Here is a 17,126-nt window from a genome sequence, read left to right as displayed (position 1 = left end):
AATTTCCCGAATTTTTCATTGTACTAATGAACTCAAAATCGTTCAATTTTTTTTATGTCATGTTTTGAAATCCCGGACCTGCGCAGAAATCTACAATGCACTTCCTTTTTCCGGTCTTTGAGCAAAATATATATTTATCAGTCTAGTATAAATAGGAAGGAATGCAATACCAATTTCATTTTTTTTTAAAATAATTCCTTGATATGAAAAAACGTAACCTGATGACCTGATGAAAGCGTTTCTTTGTTTACATTGCATATGACGTCATAGTTAGATAACGTCACAACTAAAATCCCTAACAACAGAACCAAAATCGGAAACGTCACGGTATTTCTGTTTTTTTGTTTTAAAAATTACAAACAATAATTCATATAGACTTCGTCCCCATTTACAGGTAATGCCTGCCTCATATTAAAATTATCGGTATGCATTATCAACGCAAAACTAGACTATGATTTTGTAATATCTAATTTCAGTTTGATATGAACTAGATAAACACAACAATTACACACGGCATTTTTTTCAATTTTTATCTCACACGAAAATAAAACATAAGTTAACAGTGAAGTATTTGTATAGTATACATATTAGACTTTATACTGCACTCGTTCTACTGATTTGAGCAGTCAAAATGCGTTGACTGTATATTTCTATGTCATATACAGTCACTGACCCAATATCAATTTTCCTCATGAATATTTAAATAGAAGTTGTCGAAATCATATCTAATTTATATTCATATGACCTCTTCAACATGTTCAACCTGTTCTTGTTTCCAATTCATAGAATGATGCGTGGATACTCGAACTTGTTTCTTTTACAGTTATTGGAAAAAAACATATTTTCTCTGTTTATAATTTTTGTTTGCAACCTAAACATCATTATATGTTATGATTATTGTTGATATTTTACTCAATACTCAAACGATTTCGTTCACAATCGATTTGTGGGTTTCAACAGGTAATGTACATTTCATTGTGTTGTATATTTTTCCGTCAGCATGATATGAGGCCTTTTTAAGGGGGGGGGGGGGATCCCAATATTTAAATCAAATAAATAACATTAACGGATTAAACAACAATTCAAAATATATTATTTTTATATTGCAGTATAAAGACAATACTAGTGCATTGACCTGACATATCAACGATATAACTTACGCGTTCGGCCCGAAACGGGGGAATAGCTAGGCATAGTCTCGCATTTCCCCGTTTCTAAGCCTCATCCTTATCTATAATACTAAAATTACGAGGTCCAATTTATCAGCCGGCATCACGTTAAAACGATGAATCAAAGAATTCAAATTTATTTATAACTAATAAAGTACAATGGTGTAGATTAAAAATTACACCACTCCAGACCCTTTTGTTTTCCAGATAATTAATATTGCCAATAATTAACAAGTTCCGGGTCGAATCCGATACCGATACCAATTTAGTATATTCACCTGTTACTTTAACCTTATATGTACGTTCCGCATCTGACAGGCGCACCACCAAATGGTGTAATTGATTTTGCTTTAAACACGAGTCATAATCACAGGGTCGACACAACTAAATTCAATCATTGTCAAATTGTTCCCTATTGTAGTTTTTTTAATTAGTAAGACTTTCTTAGATAACAATACGAATACTAAAAATGTGGACTTAACTTGAAATAAGGCGTTTAGGTACAGTTTTCAATTTGTTAGCGGGCATGACGTAAAACAGCGAATCAAAGAATTGAACTTTATTGGACAATGCTGTTGATTAAAAATACTCAATTCAAGGACCTGATTATTACCAATAATTGAAGAGTTCTAGGTCGACGGGTTCAAACAGAAAGATTTGAAAGCAGAGAAACTGTATCTTATATAATCGGCAAGACTTTTATCAGATGTTAATACCAATACTAAAATAAGGCTTACGCATAGTTATATACTTTAATTCAGTCACGGACCCGCGATATCACGGGTGTGTTCTAGTATCGTTTATATGTCAAGTCAATACACTATAATTGTCTATATACAAATCCTTGATTTAAGTAAACAATACAAAAGAGAAAACGAATTGACCGAAATCACACATGACAGACATTGAAAACTATTTAAGAATAACTGTTACAGGTTTCTCGAATGTGATAGTTTTATGATGAATAAGGGGTTTGATATAATTGTTGACACACAATCATCCATCTAAAACTCGAGAGAGTGATGTAACAAAACAACAAATTATAAATTTCTGTTGAAAAGTGCTTGAATCAGCAGTTCGATGCTAACACAATAATCCTTTTCGTATACTTAAATCAGAAATGGTTGAAAAATGTCCACTATCAAATTGATCAGTCCTAAGTTTCTATGTAGTAAATCACAAAAATAAACAACCAACAATAAATACTGTAAAACTGTGCACCAAAATTAAATGAGAACTATACACATAACACAATATATAAAATATTGTTAACAGAACTGAAGAAACTGGCAAAACTATGCAACTAATTAAAAAAGAGGGGAAAAAATGAAGAATGCAAACATCTACGAAACGATATAGAGAACATAGCACAATGGGTTTTGAACTAAATAAAGTTGGTTTTGAAGAATTGAGAGATACAAAAAAAAAACTCGCTGTGGACTAAAGTTTAATCATTGGAGAATTATGAAAACAACTGTAAAACTGTTGCGGAATTATGAAAATAATCTTAAAACTGTGTACTTAAATTCGAATTGTTGCATAATTCAACAGAACATCACAAAACTGTGCTCTTGAATCTAAATCTTTACAACTTCGATTATTGATATAAAAAGAATTCTACATGGCGTTCATTACGAATAAAACTTTAAAAATTATACACGACCGATTAGTCCAATATAATCATGTCTATTTTGTGCAGGCCCAATTCTATAATTATTTGTACCCATTTATACCTTAAACCTTTTGCGTTATAACGCAAGCATGTTGATATCTATTATTCATAAAGTTGTAAATATTTCATGATCAAAAACTATCTCGAATTTACATTTATGGTGTTTATGTGAGAAGTTGTGTTTGTTATAGATAATGCATATTTTAAGGTTTTTCTAGTCGTAGAACACACCGAGGGGTGTCAGGATTGATCAAATGAAAGACCGACCGGAGGGAGGTCTTTCTTTGAACAATCCTGACACCCTGAGGTGTGATCTTCGACAAGAAAAACCTTAAAATATGCATTATCTGACTTATATACCGTAAAAAAATATTAATTTTATAAAGATTTGTAAAATTTAGTATCCTTTTTAACCGACAACACTAAAGTGGGATATTCCTTTCTAATGCGTTCAGGTTTTAATACGCCCGGCGGCTCATCTAAAATGTGAAATAAAACTCAATGAATAATTGATATATAAACCTTTTAAAAATTGTTATCCATACACAATAAAAAATATTACTGTAACTGCATGAAGTAAGACACAAATGTATTGTTGCCATCCGATAACGGTGTATGACAAATACAAGACACATTGTAAGTTATTTATTGTATCACTTAGCTTATGGAAAAGGGGGAGGGGTATGTTTTTTTTTCGTTTTGTTATGTTATTTCTATCGCGGAAAAGTTGTTATTTATTAAATCATTTTACTTGAATCGAATGAAAAATTCAGAAAGATTGTCTTTCGAATAGCAATACTTTTTGTTAAAAGATAATCAGGATAAAATTATATACCCTCCACACCCGAACCTTTCGTGAGTTACGTTGTAATGTTTCCTATTTTAACAATTTTGTGTTATTGAGAATATAAAAATAATAATTTAAACTGTATAAACACAATTCAAACTCAATTTATTTTCATTCGTTTTTGTTATTTCAGCCATTTTTATAATAAATATAAACAGATAAATATGCCCTCGCTCTTTTTTCACAATTAAAACATCATTCCAATATCTTGAAATGTTTCAGTTATATAAGCAGGGACATTAACGAATATTTTGGTCTGTTTGGGTTGGGGTCTCATTGACGTTTATAATGTAATACATTGTAATAAATATGGAGAAATAATTTTAATTATCATGATAGTTATCAAAGGTACCAGGATTATAATTTAGTACGCCAGACGCGTTCCAATAATGAGAATATTGTGTAATCTGAGTTACAGTCTTACAAATGATTTTCATCCTGAAAAGCCATCAAATTTGTTCAATTAGTATTAAAGATATGAAGTCGAATACTTAATTACAATTATAAGTTATTTTTTAACTATTTATAACTATTTCAGGCTCATATGCCAAATGCATCATCTATAGAAGTTGTTGGTGGTCTTATTGATGTTTGTTAACTGTAACATTTATATGCATTTAATTTCATATATATTTAGATTAAGCAGGAATGTTTTTCCTTGTTGGTTACTTCTTACAAAATATGAGACTGCACAATAGTGAAATAAACTATATTGTGATATTTAACTGGTTATTAATTTGCCTGCTCACTAAGTTTATGTATTCTAATACAATCATTTTATTGTCATACTGTCCATACATTACTCTCAAGACGATCTTTCGAGCATTGGGGTTTTGACCAAGGTTTCCGACGTTTTCCACAATACTTGAAATGTATTCATTAGACTGCAATTTAAACATAGTTTGACCGAGTTAACTAGTTTTTGTTGGCTTTCCTGGCCGGCGGGTTCGACAGAGTAACATATATCTAGAACACACATGATCATATTTAGATTATATCTGATTTTCATGTACATAAATTACGAAATTATAAATGATATTTTGTTTGATAATCAAAAATAGTTTGTGTTATATGAAAAAATGTTGTAGTATTGTATTGATATGCCCTGAAAATAGTTAAGTAGGATTGTGAAACTTATATTTTCTTACTTTTCCGTACCTGAAGGGACACTTGTTTGTATCTCACGTGATCTTATATATTTTTACATGTAAAATTAATTACAAAAAACAATAGTATGACATATGTATTATGTCTAACTGTGAAAACATTTAATTAAAACATTTATTTCTCGTCTTTGTTTGTAGTACTAGACAAATGTACAACGAAAGGTATGTTAATTAATTTTACAATGTTTACAATTTTTCTTAAAAAGAACTTTATGTTTAAAACGGTTAAGTTTAAGAAACCCATATACATGCCAGAAATTTTGTTGTTTTGACCACTTTTAACACTCTTGACAATACTTTTGATCTATATGATCCGGCTGAAGCTAACTCTCTTCTGCTCTTAAAAAGTCCGATTAAGCCAACCATGGACTTAAATCAAATTATGTATTGCTTCTCGTGTGTCTACCTCTCATATGGCCATATGCAGTATGTATCCAGGGAAGGGTGACAGTTTTGATGGCGAACTAATTTACAGAACAAATTTGGATATACTGTCCGTCCTAAATATGCATGATATATACACCAGAATTAGTTAAGAAAATTTATCAACAAGTTAGATATTCTGATGTACGTGGTTACATTCACCAAGAAACATGAGACGATGGCATCCGCATTTTACAATTCAATAGAATAAATCTGATATGATTAATTTTGAACAGCATCGTTATCATAGGTTTATTACGATTGTCTATTTTATTTTTTGAAGGAGGGTCGCAATTTATTTACCGAAAATGTCGACTGATCGGACACCAGTTTGATTGTTTTCTTTTTTAAATATATTTACTTCTAAATTTATATTCTGCGCACGTTTAAATTCGTCTTAAAGGAGTAGGGACTTTAATGGCCTAAAATGGCCCCAGATTTACAAGATAATAAAAATTCTAACAGAGCAGATTTTTCTCCATAAATTATTAAAATATCAGTCAATGATTTAAAAAAAAATGTTTTTATTTAACTAAAAAAGGTTCAATGACGTCACAATGGTAGGTGCAAATGACGTCATAATTAGGAAAATAAGCAAAAATACAGAAAATTTGATGGTTTTTCTAAATTTTGACCACCGCACCATGCTTGCACCAATTAGAAATTTTAACCTTTTGACAAGTTCATACATATCAAACTTCGGATAAAAAATCTTTTTGGTGCAAGGTTGGTGCGATAGTTTATTTTATATTTTTCATAGCCAAACGGAGCAATAAAAAGCTGAAATTTGCCGTCCAAATTTGAACTTTTCATCTGACAAAGTTTAGTTTATACAATCTTATGCCTATAGAAACTTTTTTTTTATGAATGTAAAGTGTTTTCCTAATTATATTTCCGTAAGTTTATCTAGTTAAATTTCTTCAAAAAATCCGAAAGCAATGAACTTCATCAATAACAACTTTTAGGACATTTTTTTTTAATTATGAAATTTTAGATAGACCTTCAATATAACAACATCTGTACATTTCTGATGTTTTTGCTAATTATCAATTAAAAGTCTGTTATTTGAATGGGACAATCTTCTCTCTCTGGTATTATGGTCAGATCCAATCCCTTATTTATTTCCAATTGACGATTCAGGTATACAGTCAACAAGATCTATTTCTTATGTAGAAAATTGTCTTTCATTTCTTCATAATCGTATGTTACATGTATTTGTATGTTTAATAAAAGAACATACAAACGTGCATAGTTTTAAAGCAAGCAAGTAATCAACAAATCTAATTTCAAATGTATTAAATTATGATTAACATGCGTAATTTACTCGATAGAAACATATAATTCTTGTTTGTTTACATTTATAAACATGTACCAAGTGCGTCGTTACTTTCTGTCAGTCACCGAATTATGTCTCGGAATAACAAAACTAGATATGTTTATATTCTTTGACTACTTAAAGCAGTTATCTATGTCATACCAGTATCTTAAATAATATTGTCATTTGGAGAATTGGTCAATTTGATGGCAGTTCTTTGATTGTTTCTTTTAATTTTTTCTCCATTTGAATAAACTCGGTACTATTAAGATAGAGATCGATAAATTGTATTATACCTGTATGTAGTTGAAGTCTGTATGATGCATTCTAATAAAAACTCACCCAAGATACCAGACATAACTTATTTTTTATACGACAGCGCCCATCTATGCCTTTGGGTATTTTGTTTTACGAATTTTTCAAATTTCATTAACCTAAAAGAGTACAGGAAATAGAAGATTTGTTGATATTGCATGTCAAAAAAGATGTGATGACGACTGGGCTGTTTCACCCTCGGGAGCGAAACATACCCAAAACAGTGATATTTCCTCAGTGGTTATTTAAACAATCGGATACCAGATACCATTATTTGTTACATAAGACGCTCGATCCATAGGATGCGCTGAAAGTATTATTGTTATTGGACTCGTTGAGTGTTTGATTAATGAGGTCTACCCCGTATCTTCTATAATTCTTGTATACATAATGGTAGCAAAAAATAATGTTCACAAAACAATTTGCCTTCAATTGACGAGCCAAGTGTTGAAAATGTTTGCCATTACACATTGAAAAATACATAATAGTTTCCACTAGTATTTATCTGGGAATATCAGTTGAAATGTATATAGCAGGGAAGACAGAAAGTAGTAATGTATCTGTTATATCATGAAGCTAGTTACCAATATTATAATAACCAATTGGTTTTTTTTTTCAGATAAATTCAACAATGGAAGTAAAACTAAAAGCCCAAGACTTGATATCAACGCAAAGAAGATGGTACTCATCTGAAACACTTGAAAGCGTATATTATAAGGTACCTGTCAAGAGACGTTCGAAAATCGAAAAGATCAAGGACAATTGCTTTTGCTCTAGAACACGCGTTTGGAAAGTGTTGACAACACTGCTACCTATAATTAAATTCATTAAGAAATACAAAACGACAAACATCCTCGGTGATTTCCTTAGCGGTCTTACAGCAACATTTTTACACCTTCCACAGGGGCTTGGGTTTGGAATATTAGCGGGACTCCAACCAATCAATGGCTTGTACACAACTTTCTTTCCTGTTTTGATATATATGTTTTTTGGGACGTCTCCACACGTTTCTTTCGGATCTAATGCAGTCATGGCTCTTTTGACACAGACTGTTGTCCAACGCGAGGCTGATCGCTATTTAGGCAGCAGCACATTGTATTTGATATCCACGATTAATCATGCAAATGAGTCTACGGGAAACAATTCTACTCGTTATTTACAAAACGACTTGGAGGACATCAAAGTTCGAGCCGCCATGACAGCGTCCTTACTAACAGGGTTCATTTTAGCCGGACTTGGTATTTGTCGTCTTGGATTTCTGACAAGATATATGTCCGTTAGTTTTATCGGCGGCTTTACAACGGCAGCAGCAATTCATATTGCTTCAAGCCAAGTTCCTAAAATGCTTGGAATCGCCGTGTCATCACACTCTGGAGCAGGAAAGTTAGTAAAGATGTACATTGAGCTTTTCTCAAATATTAAATTAACCGTTATTTCTGAACTTTTAGTTGCAGTAATTACAATTATTATATTACTCGTTGTAAAAATTCTGATTAACGAAAAATATAAAGATCGCATGAAAATACCAATTCCCATTGATTTTATCGTTGTAATAATAGGGACTATCGTTTCATATTTCGGAAAATTTGAAGAAAAATTCGATGTTAAAATTGTAGGAGATATTCCTTCAGGATTTCCCATGCCTAAAGTTCCGGCATTACACACTGCATCTACAATGATAATGGACTGTTTTGTGATGGCAATTTTATCTCTCGCGATGACAATATCTTTAGCAAAACTAACCGCCAAAAAGCATGGAATATCCATTGATGATAATCAGGAATTGATTGCATATGGCATTAGTAACATAGGGTCATCGTTTTTCTCTTGTTTCCCACAAGCAACAGCACCCCCTAGAACAATGGTTCTAAGCAATTTAGGCGCGAAATCAACATTGAATGCCATACCAACTGGAATTATTATACTGCTTATTATTTTGTGGATAGGAACTCTTTTCGAATCACTGCCTGTTGCAATCTTGGCAGCTATGATAATTGTTGCTATGAAGAACCTATTGATGCAGTTTGGAGATATACCAAGGCTTTGGCGAATAAATAAGTTTGATTGTATAATTTGGCTGATTACTTTTTCTGTATCGGTACTGGTCGATTTGGACTATGGACTCATGGCTGGCATAGGTTTCTCAATATTATCCATAGTGATTCAAAATCAGATGGCATCTGGCAAAGTTATTGGTTACTCTGACCGAGAAGACATATTTGTAGATTCGAAAAACCGTGTTCACGTCATCGAAATCAGTTCTATCAAAATTTTCCAATATCAAGCACCACTGCACTTTGCAAATGCAGAAAATTTTAGAAAAATATTATATAGTCAAGTTGCAGACGCCATTAAGCTTAAGAAAACAAAAGAAAAAAATGAAGTAAAAGTCGAAAATCAGAATGTATATGAGAAAGGGAAGAAACTTGACGAAATCGTCCGTCACATTATTCTTGACTTTCAAATGATCAGTAATGTTGATTTATCTGGAATAAATATTCTTACTCAGATCATGAAGGATTACAAAGCCGTTGATATAGAGATATACATTGTAAAGTGTTCTTCAAAAATCACAGAAACACTAAGAGCAGCTGACTTCTTTGAAAACTTTCCAAAAGAGAATATGCTTTATGATTTGGCAGACGCAGTGTATGTTATCAACTCAAATAAAGCTACCGATAACAATGAAAATACCACAACGAAATCAAATTTGAGCGAAAACACGAAACTTTGAACAATGCGAAACGTCTAAATTCCAATTACATAGACGTACAACCATACATAACTTATAGTGCTTTACCCATGATACGTTTCCATATTTGTTTACTTTGATTTTTTTCTCTTACAAGTGGGAGCTAAAATTTGTTGATAAGAAATAAATAAAAAAATTCTAAGGGTTCAGCAGAACCCAGTGTCTCGCCTACTTTTGATGTAAATCGCAGGCGCAACAAAAATGAGGAAAAAGATCAATAGAAATATTCCTTTTGATACAATCTTTTGATTGTAAGAAGCTACTGTCCAAGTTTGGTAATAATCCAGCATAGTTTATGAATCTAATAAATGATTTAAAAACTTTAACTGTAGACTTTTAATACATGTATGTAAGGTTAACTGAAAGAAAATCTAAGTCCATTAAAAAGTAAAATATGGAAAAAAATGATTTATTTTTCCTTCAAAATTTACTTCTGGATACTATCTTATGATCATAAATAAGCTTCTGTCCAATTTTGGTACAAACCCAGGATAGTTTAAGAAAGTTATTAAAATTCTAAAAACTTTAACCACAGAGTGAATGTAATGTTTCCCCGCAGAAAAACTAAGTCCATTTACAAGTAAAATATGGAAAAAATGGAATTTTATTTTTTTCAAATTTACTTCTGGATACTATCTTATGATCATAAACAAGCTTCTGTCCAAGTTTGGTACAAATCCAGTATAGTTTAAGAAAGTTATTAAAATTTCAAAACCTTTAACCACAGAGTGAATATTTGTTGACGCCGCCGACGACGGAATGTAGGATCGCTTAGTCTCGCTTTTTCGACTAAAGTCGAAGGCTCGACAAAAACTGAAGCGGCCGATTTCAGGTCTTCAAAAACAATCTGATTATGTTGGTTCCGTACGGAAATTCAGCGTTACTTCGAAAACACAAATTTGGGAAATACTTTATGAACGTGGACCAGATTGCAGTGGGAACGTTGCAGAATGTGGATTCTTCTTGTTATACTAAATGGAAAATAATTCAGATTTTTATTCAGCGTTTCAAAGAACTGAACTTTATATCGGGATGTCATAAAGTGAAAAAAAAAACGGAAAATTTTCAAAAACAACCCTTCGTGTGTTCAACTTTCCAACATTGGATGGTCGAATTTACGGAGTTCATCACATTTTAAGTAAAGGACGAGGAATATCTCATTAAATTGACCCCCTTTAATCTTAAGAATAAGAAACAAGTCTGGCTCTCGCAAACATCGATTTTAGATAGTACATTAAGAATAAACTCATCATAGATACAAGGACTAAATTTTATATATGAAAGTACTGCCACTCAAACTATGCAATATGAATTGTCTGTTTGGCCCATTAGTTCCTACTCTGAATACAGTAATAATTTTAAGTATTCTTATCAGTATTTTGTTCATTATATAAACATCACATAGTATCACAAACTAGTGTGTTTTGTACTCTAATCTAAGTTTAATGTTAATTCGCATAACAGTAAATAACAGATCTATATTCTTAATCTAATGTTATGAAATAGTATTGTAAGTAACGGACATTGAATACTGGACTCACACTATATTTTGTTTTGTAATTGAGGTTTTGTGTTTTATTTCCTTTCAAGATTGTAACATTTTTTCCTTTAAATCTGAACTTCCTTCAATAAGCTGTAATGTTAAATGATATGGTACTGACTGGAGGTTTTTTTATGATTTGTTAACCATTTTCAGCAACTATAATGTGTTACAATTAACACTTCGATGCAACACATAAATAGTAATTTCAAAGGTATACTGCCATTGCATAAAAGATTCAGAATCTAAAGAATTAAATAAAACTAGTAGTTGAAAAATGATAATTATCCATGAACATGATCATGACCAAATACCAGAAAAAGTCAATCGTTTAACAATCAACATGACTGGTTCGGGCTGAAAAATGAGTCCTGAACTATATGCCACATTTAACGACAGTTTACATTATGTTTGTGTGTATCCTAACTTTCGATGTGAAGTTAGAAGCCCAAATTCCAAAAATATCTAACAGGAAGCTAGCAAAATAATATTAAAAAATATAATAGAACTCCAAACAAATCGTAAGATCAAGTAAGCATATTAGATTAAAGAAAAATACATTATTTATATAAATACTATATAGATGGAAAATGAATCAAAAAAAATAAAATTTAAGTCTGTTTTCAAATAATTCATTCAAGTCCCTGTACCTTTACTTGTATTTAGTTATATAATTTGTTGTCGTTTCAACGTATCGTGAAACAGGTACATTTGTTTATCGCATTACTTTGGTTACATGTTTTTCTAGCAAGTACAGTCATAGGACAAAAGTGAGTTCCCATTCATAAAATGTGCTATCATTTCAACTAAAATTGATATTTTTCAAAAAATTATTACACAGGAAATCTATGAGCGATTTTTATATAAAAAAATACCATAAGATGCAGAAATGTCTGAACTTTTATTGTTTATTTGGCATTAATTTTGGTAAAGTTCATAATCTTTATCTAATGGTTAAACACAAATGCAAAATTTAAAGATTTTAATTTGGTTAGAATACATAGCAAACTTTTCAAGAAACTTTTTTTCTTTTTTTGTGTTCGCCTTGTCAGAAATTAAAAGTATGCATGAATAATATTATGGCCAAATAAACAATAAAACTTCAGACATTTCTGCATCTAATGGTATCAATTTATAAAAATCGCTTATAGTGTTACTTGGAAATAATGTTTTAAAAAATATCGATTTTAGTTGAAATAATAGGTCATATTTTGAGTGGGAACTCACTTTTGTCCAATGGCTGACATACGTCATCAATGTGTTAAAAAACAATTTTATCTGCTATAAAGCTTTTATAGTAAAAATCATTAAATTTGCATCATTATTTTACATGGAAATGCATCGTTTCTAATTTATTTTTAGATATCATGCAGGTACAAAAAACTTTAACGCTTCGCATGCAATGAATAATAGAAAAATGCATCATTAGACTGGCAAACTACCAAGCTTAAGGAAATTTAGAAAAAACAACCTACCACAAGCTATCATCGAGACTAAATAAAAATTAGAAATGTTTACGCCAGACATGCGTGTTTCATCTACAAAAATATTCTTTTGTTTGTCTTTATGAATTTTACTTTTACTGTTTAGTCTGCTTTTTGTCTCCTGTTAACGTTTGTCTTTATGAATTTTATTTTTACTGTTTAGTCTGCTTTTTGTCTCCTGTTAACGTTTGTCTTTATGAATTTTATTTTTACTGTTTAGTCTGCTTTTATCTCCTGTTAACGTTTGTCTTTATGAATTTTATTTTTACTGTTTAGTCTGCTTTTGGTGGTATCCATTTGGCGTGGCTATGTACTTAATCATTCCGTAATTGTTCAATGATAATTTCTGTATTCTTGTCTTTCATTTTTGCTAATATGTTTTGTCAAGATGCCTTTGTCTGATAATTTGTTATATATAACGTGGCTCTGTACTTTTACATCCCATCGTGTTGTTATTGTTCTGTTGATAGTTTTTGTACTCTTGTCCTTCATTTTTGCTTATATGCTTTGAGATCTCATAAACATGGTATGGGTTGAGATATCATAAACAAGTCTGGCCTTTGCTAGTCTTGTATTATTCTAATTTTAGTTTCTTGTGTACAATTTGGAGTTAAGTATGGCGTTTATTATGGTGTAACACCACTAATTCAGGCCCGGCCAGAAAGCACATACCAGAAAGTAGTACATATTTAACAAAAAATAGTTCCTACGCATGGACATATCTTTCAAAATGTGTAGAATATTTTATTAATTTTGGTATCAAATGAAAGCTGCATAACTGGTGATCATTGTAGAACAATTTTTGACTGATAAATTTGAATAATAAAAAAATGGCATGAAATTTAAAAAGGAGGGTACATTTTGCCTTTTTGTCAGATCGGAAGTACCTGTTTTGGTACATCCGTAGCTCCGGGAACCAGTTCTTTCTTATATGCAATTAAAGGTATGTTGATTTTTTCAGTACAGGATACCAGAAGGTGTTGCTTTGAAATGCAATGATTGCCACTTTATTTGAACTTAAAATAAAAGAGGTGTGCCTGCTTGAAACGGAGGAATTTAACATAGAAAGCAATGGGACCATGAATTAGTGGTGTACTTCCTATTACAGAGAATCACCAGAAATCCAATTTTTAGAAGTTGTACCTATTCCAATGAAAATAAGTCAAATATGATGTTAGGAATCATGTCTAATCATCTTTTTTGGGTCAACCGTCCTGCTTATGGGAAATTTAAGCTCTTAAATTGGCATACTCAAGTATGTTAGCCTTTTATGGTCATACAACATGCATTCAGTTAAGACTTGACTCCAATTTCTCATTTTTGCACTTTTTCTGATTGAAATCAATAAAACATGTATGTTATGACTTGTTTATGGAAAAAAATAGATCTTGGTCAAAATAATCTCATGAATTTTCAAGTTTTCTTGCTTTTCTTATGGTAGCCTTTTACAATCTAGGCAAATGGTATATACTCATATAAGAATTCTAAAATCTCACTGTACATGCAATTTTGGACCAGTTTAGCCAGTTATCTAGCTGAGGGATATATAAATTGCTCTTATTAATCTATGTTTTACCACAGAATTATAATTCATACAAAAAAAAAGCCTTTTTTCCTATTTCAAGAAAAAAGGGGGGATAATTTCTCATTTATGTCTTACGTTTGGACTAATATATTTTTATTTAATGAAGAACCTCTGATAAAAATATGACTATCAGTAAGTACATAGCTTTCATAATAGAAATTAATAAATAAAAGAATGATATTGAGAATAAAAAAATTATATTGGCCAATTGTAATATACATATATGCAGTTTTCTTTGAATAACCCATATGTTACTACCAGTCCAATTTAAGCTTTAAATTAATAAAATAGTATTTGGACAAAAGCTTTATTTGTTTTTTATTGCTTGAAATAGATCATAGAATGAAATAAAGTAATGCTCAAGTCAATATAGCAAGTTTGGTTCTGTATTACAGAGAATCACCAGAAATCCAATTTTTAGAAGTTGTACCTATTCCAATGAAAATAAGTCAAATATGATGTTAGGAATCATGTCTAATCATCTTTTTTGGGTCAACCGTCCTGCTTATGGGAAATTTAAGCTCTTAAATTGGCATACTCAAGAATGTTAGCCTTTTATGGTCATACAACATGCATTCAGTTAAGACTTGACTCCAATTTCTCATTTTTGCACTTTTTCTGATTGAAATCAATAAAACATGTATGTTATGACTTGTTTATGGAAAAAAATAGATCTTGGTCAAAATAATCTCATGAATTTTCAAGTTTTCTTGCTTTTCTTATGGTAGCCTTTTACAATCTAGGCAAATGGTATATACTCATATAAGAATTCTAAAATCTCACTGTACATGCAATTTTGGACCAGTTTAGCCAGTTATCTAGCTGAGGGATATATAAATTGCTCTTATTAATCTATGTTTTACCACAGAATTATAATTCATACAAAAAAAAAGCCTTTTTCCTATTTCAAGAAAAAAGGGGGGATAATTTCTCATTTATGTCTTACGTTTGGACTAATATATTTTTATTTAATGAAGAACCTCTGATAAAAATATGACTATCAGTAAGTACATAGCTTTCATAATAGAAATTTATAAATAAAAGAATGATATTGAGAATAAAAAAATTATATTGGCCAATGGTAATATACATATATGCAGTTTTCTTTGAATAACCCATATGTTACTACCAGTCCAATTTAAGCTTTAAATTAATAAAATAGTATTTGGACAAAAGCTTTATTTGTTTTTTATTGCTTGAAATAGATCATAGAATGAAATAAAGTAATGCTCAAGTCAATATAGCAAGTTTGGTTCTGTTATAGGTGTAACACCACTAATTCAGGCCCGGCCAGAAAGCACATACCAGAAAGTAGTACATATTTAACACAAAATAGTTCCTACGCATGGACATATCTTTCAAAATGTGTAGAATATTTTATTAATTTTGGTATCAAATGAAAGCTGCATAACTGGTGATCATTGTAGAACAATTTTTGACTGATAAATTTGAATAATAAAAAAATGGCATGAAATTTAAAAAGGAGGGTACATTTTGCCTTTTTGTCAGATCGGAAGTACCTGTTTTGGTACATCCGTAGCTCCGGGAACCAGTTCTTTCTTATATGCAATTAAAGGTATGTTGATTTTTTCAGTACAGGATACCAGAAGGTGTTGCTTTGAAATGCAATGATTGCCACTTTATTTGAACTTAAAATAAAAGAGGTGTGCCTGCTTGAAACGGAGGAATTTAACATAGAAAGCAATGGGACCATGAATTAGTGGTGTACTTCCTTATCACTGAACTTGTATGTATTTGTTTTGGGGCCAGATGAAGGACGCCTCCGGGATCGGAAATTTCTCGTTACATTGGAGACCTGTTGGTGACCTTCTGCTGTTGTTTTTTTCTATGGTCGGAATGTTGTCTATTTGACACATTACCCATTTCCATTCTCAATATTAATTGTCTATATGCCTTTGCATTTCTTTCTTACATATGACGTGTAATTTTGCCATAGTTAATGTTTGTTAGTGAATGTTTTAAGAGTAACACATTGTTGACCGCTGTATCCCTATTATTGACATGTCTACTTTTTTGAATTTTGAATCCTCAATGCTCTTCAACTTTGTATTTGTTTGGCTTTATATTTTTTTGGATATGAGTTTCACCGATGAGTCCTATGTAGACAAAACGCGCGTCTGGCGTACTGAATTATAGTCCTGGTACCTTTGCTAACTATTAACACTACTGGGTTGATGCCACTGCTGGTGGACGTTTCGTCACCGAGGGTATCACCATCCCAGTAGTCAGCACTTCGGAATTGACATGAATATCAATTATGTAGTAACTTTTGTAAATTTCCTGTTTACAAAAATTTGAATTTTCCGAAAAACTAATGATTTTCTTATCCTAGGAAAAGATTACATTAGCCGTATTTGGCACAACTATTTGGAATTTTGCATCCTCAATGCTCTTCAACTTTGTATTTGTTTGACTTTTTTTTTTTATATGAGCGTCACTGATGAGTCTTTTGTAGATGAAACGCGCATCTTGCGTACTAAATCCTGGTACCTTTGATAACTATTTATAACAGCACTGGGTCGATGCCACTGCTGGTGTACGTTTCGTCCCTGAGGGTATCACCAGGCCATTAGTCAGCACTTCGGTATTGACATAAATATCAATGTTGTAATTTCTATAAATTTCCTGTTTACAAAACTGATTTTTTTTTTTAAAACATAAAGATTTTCTTCAGTTCTTTGACTTGGGTTGGACAGGTCTTTAAATCTAAAACACGAAAATGTTGCCCCTCTATAGATGGATGAGATATATAGTCCTACTGATATTTAAAAATAAAAACAAATTAATAAACACAACATTAACACAAGGCCAATTAACCATCATAAACATAAATGTAC

At 31.3% G+C, this 17,126-nt stretch overlaps 2 protein-coding genes across 2 annotated transcripts in view; one reads left to right on the top strand and one right to left on the bottom strand.

Annotated features, from left to right (window-relative positions):
- LOC134685166 (uncharacterized) overlaps positions 1–17,126 on the bottom strand; it is a 70,567-nt gene that overhangs the window by 39,276 nt on the left and 14,165 nt on the right. The window lies entirely within an intron of this gene.
- On the top strand, positions 7,533–9,750 carry LOC134683604 (sulfate transporter-like). The gene has a single exon (XM_063542911.1). It carries the CDS (start codon positions 7,539–7,541, stop codon positions 9,639–9,641), a length of 2,103 nt encoding a protein of 700 aa, XP_063398981.1. The 5' UTR covers positions 7,533–7,538; the 3' UTR covers positions 9,642–9,750.

The sequence above is a fragment of the Mytilus trossulus genome, chromosome 9 (assembly GCF_036588685.1).
Source record: "Mytilus trossulus isolate FHL-02 chromosome 9, PNRI_Mtr1.1.1.hap1, whole genome shotgun sequence".
Classification (NCBI taxonomy): Eukaryota; Metazoa; Mollusca; class Bivalvia; order Mytilida; family Mytilidae; genus Mytilus; species Mytilus trossulus.
Note: the sequence above shows the minus strand (reverse complement) of the source record. Positions and strands in the feature narration are given on the sequence as shown.